General features: G+C 46.0%; 1 protein-coding gene across 1 annotated transcript; it reads right to left on the reverse strand.

The window, feature by feature from the left end:
* Window positions 1-752: 752 nt before the first annotated feature.
* On the reverse strand, window positions 753-2,003 carry LOC138865177 (uncharacterized). Its single transcript, XM_070134563.1, has 2 exons — window positions 1,521-2,003; window positions 753-1,307 (listed from the first exon to the last, which is right to left on the reverse strand). Exons 1-2 carry the CDS (start codon window positions 2,001-2,003, stop codon window positions 753-755), a joined length of 1,038 nt encoding a protein of 345 aa, XP_069990664.1.
* Window positions 2,004-2,500: the final 497 nt, after the last annotated feature.

The following is a 2,500-nucleotide window of genomic DNA, read 5'->3' on the forward strand; positions in this document are numbered from 1 at the left end:
TGGCATGGCAAGATTACCCTGGACGTGTATAGAAGGATCGAAAAGAACTTTCACTCTAAGAAACTGGAAAAAGATGTTATATACATATACATATCTATCTATCTATATATGTATATATATATATATATATATATATATATATATATATATATATATATATATATATATATATATATATATATGATGGATTCTCCTGTCGGTACGACAGATGAGTAGGCAGACAAGTCAGTTGCCGAGGTGGGTCCTCATATGGGAATGACCAAGACCAATTCGTGAAGCACACAGTCGGCCACAGAAGCTGCATGGGAAGGACTCCACAGAAGTGGAGCACTGTTTCCTCCTCTCCTTCTTTGCCTTAATTTCAGCTACTCTGTTGGCATTGGTCTTTTGTGTCTTGTGCACAATGGTGTCTCCAAAGAGCTCTGTCACAGGCAGTTGCTTCCCAGGAGTTCACATCAAAGTTGCACCTCTTGAGATTCCCCTTCAGAGTGTCTGCACCTCTTGAGATTCCCCTTCAGAGTGTCTGCACCTCTTGAGATTCACCTTCAGAGTGTCTGCACCTCTTGAAGGGTCTTCCCTGGTCGCAGCACCCATCGTTCAGCTGTCCCTACAGTAGCATCTTCAGGATTCTACCATCCTCCATTCGGATGAAGTGTCCGGTCCATCTCAGTTGGCACTTAATGATCAAGCACTCAATTCTAAGGAGCTCACACTTCTCCAGGACCTGAAGGTTGGATCTTCCACAGACATCATCAGTGAAACTGCTCTAGTTGCTTGATGTGCCGGCGATAGGTGGTCCATGTCTCGCAGCAGTACAGAAATGTGTTCAAGACCACAGCTCTGTACATGACAATCTTAGTGGAGAGGCAGATGCCACAGTCTTGCCAAAACCTCTTTGTCAGCTGGCCGAAGACTGCGCTCGCCTTTCCAATGCACAGCATCACCTCAGCGTCAAGGGATCCACTACTCATAATTGTGCTACTCAGGTAGCAGAAATTATCCACAGTTTTAATCTCTGTATCATTGATGATAATGGGAGGAGGTGGTGGTGCATTAGCAGCCTGTGATGGTGAGGGCTGGAACATAGCTTCGGTTTTTCCGAGGCTGATTGTTAATCCGAATCGTCTATAGGCAACTGCAAAGTAATCTGTTATGTACTGCAAGTCTTCAAGGGAGTGTGCAACCAGTGCACAGTCATCAGCAAATAGGAAATCCCATTGGATGGCCTCGAGCACTCTAGTCTTAGCTTTGAGTCTTTGCAGGTTGAAGAGTTTCCCATCAGTACAAAATCGGATGTATACTCTCCTCTGTTGCATTCGCGGAAGGCATCAAGCAGCATTGATGTAAACAGGATGGAGAAGAGTCCTGCTTCATTCCATTTCTCACTTGGAATGATCAAAGGCATCACCATTTTCTTGGACTCTGGCTTGCATGCTGTCGTGAAAGGAGGCGATCAGTGCTGTCGGCTTGTCTGGACATCCAAACTTTTGCAGAATCTTTCATAGACCGTTCCGGTTCACGGTATCGAAGGCCTTGGTGAGGTCTACAAACACCAAGTCATGATTCTGCTTGCGGCATTTTTCCTGTAACTGGCGGACAGCAAGAACCATGTCGCTGGTGCCCCTGCCTGCACGAAATCTGCACAGGGATTCAGGAACAATGGAATCAGCAATATGTGTCATGAGTCTATTTAGGATGACCCTGGCAAGAATCTTCCTGGCGATGCAAGGAAGTGATATCCCGCGGTGATTATCACAGGATGTCTTGTCTCCCTTCCTTTTGTAGATGTGCATTATAGATACATCTTTGAAGCCTTGTGGGACTTGCCCTACTTCCCAGATGAACCTGAACAGGGATGTTAGCTGCTCTAATAGCACATCACCTCCATTCCTGTAAATGTCAGCATGGATTCCATCTGCTCCAGGTGCCTTTCCAGGTGTTGTCTGCTTCAAAGCCTTGATAACCTCTGCACTAGTTTGGGGGTCTGACAGGGATTCTTTCATTTAAAGCTGAGGCAGGAATGCAATTGTCTCTTCAGAGATGATCGAGTCTCTGTTCAGGACACTGTTGAAGTGTTCTGCCCAGCATGCAAGGATATCAGTCTTTCACAGTTAGCAGAGTGGACTGGTCAGAAGTTCGGACTGGGGTCGAACCAGATACTTTGGGTCCATACACTATGCAAAGGCCATCATGGAGTGAATTCATGTCGTGGTTGTTGGCTGCTGCTTGCAGCTCAACAGCTTTCTTTTCCCACCAGTTGTTCTTCATCTTCCGCAGTTTCTGCTGGAGATGTTGTTTGGCCCACTGGTAATTCTGTTTCTTCATGCTGCTTGTCTTGTCAACAAGATGATCCTTGTGGGCCTTGTGCAGCTTGTCGATGAGCTTCTTGATATCTGCTTCATTCTCATCGAACCAGTCGGTGTTTCCTCTCCACAAACCCAAGAGTATGTGCAGCAGCACTGTAGACAGCCTCATGGAAGGACCTCCATTTATCTTCCAG

The sequence above is a fragment of the Penaeus vannamei genome, chromosome 20 (genome assembly GCF_042767895.1).
Source record: "Penaeus vannamei isolate JL-2024 chromosome 20, ASM4276789v1, whole genome shotgun sequence".
Classification (NCBI taxonomy): domain Eukaryota; kingdom Metazoa; phylum Arthropoda; class Malacostraca; order Decapoda; family Penaeidae; genus Penaeus; species Penaeus vannamei.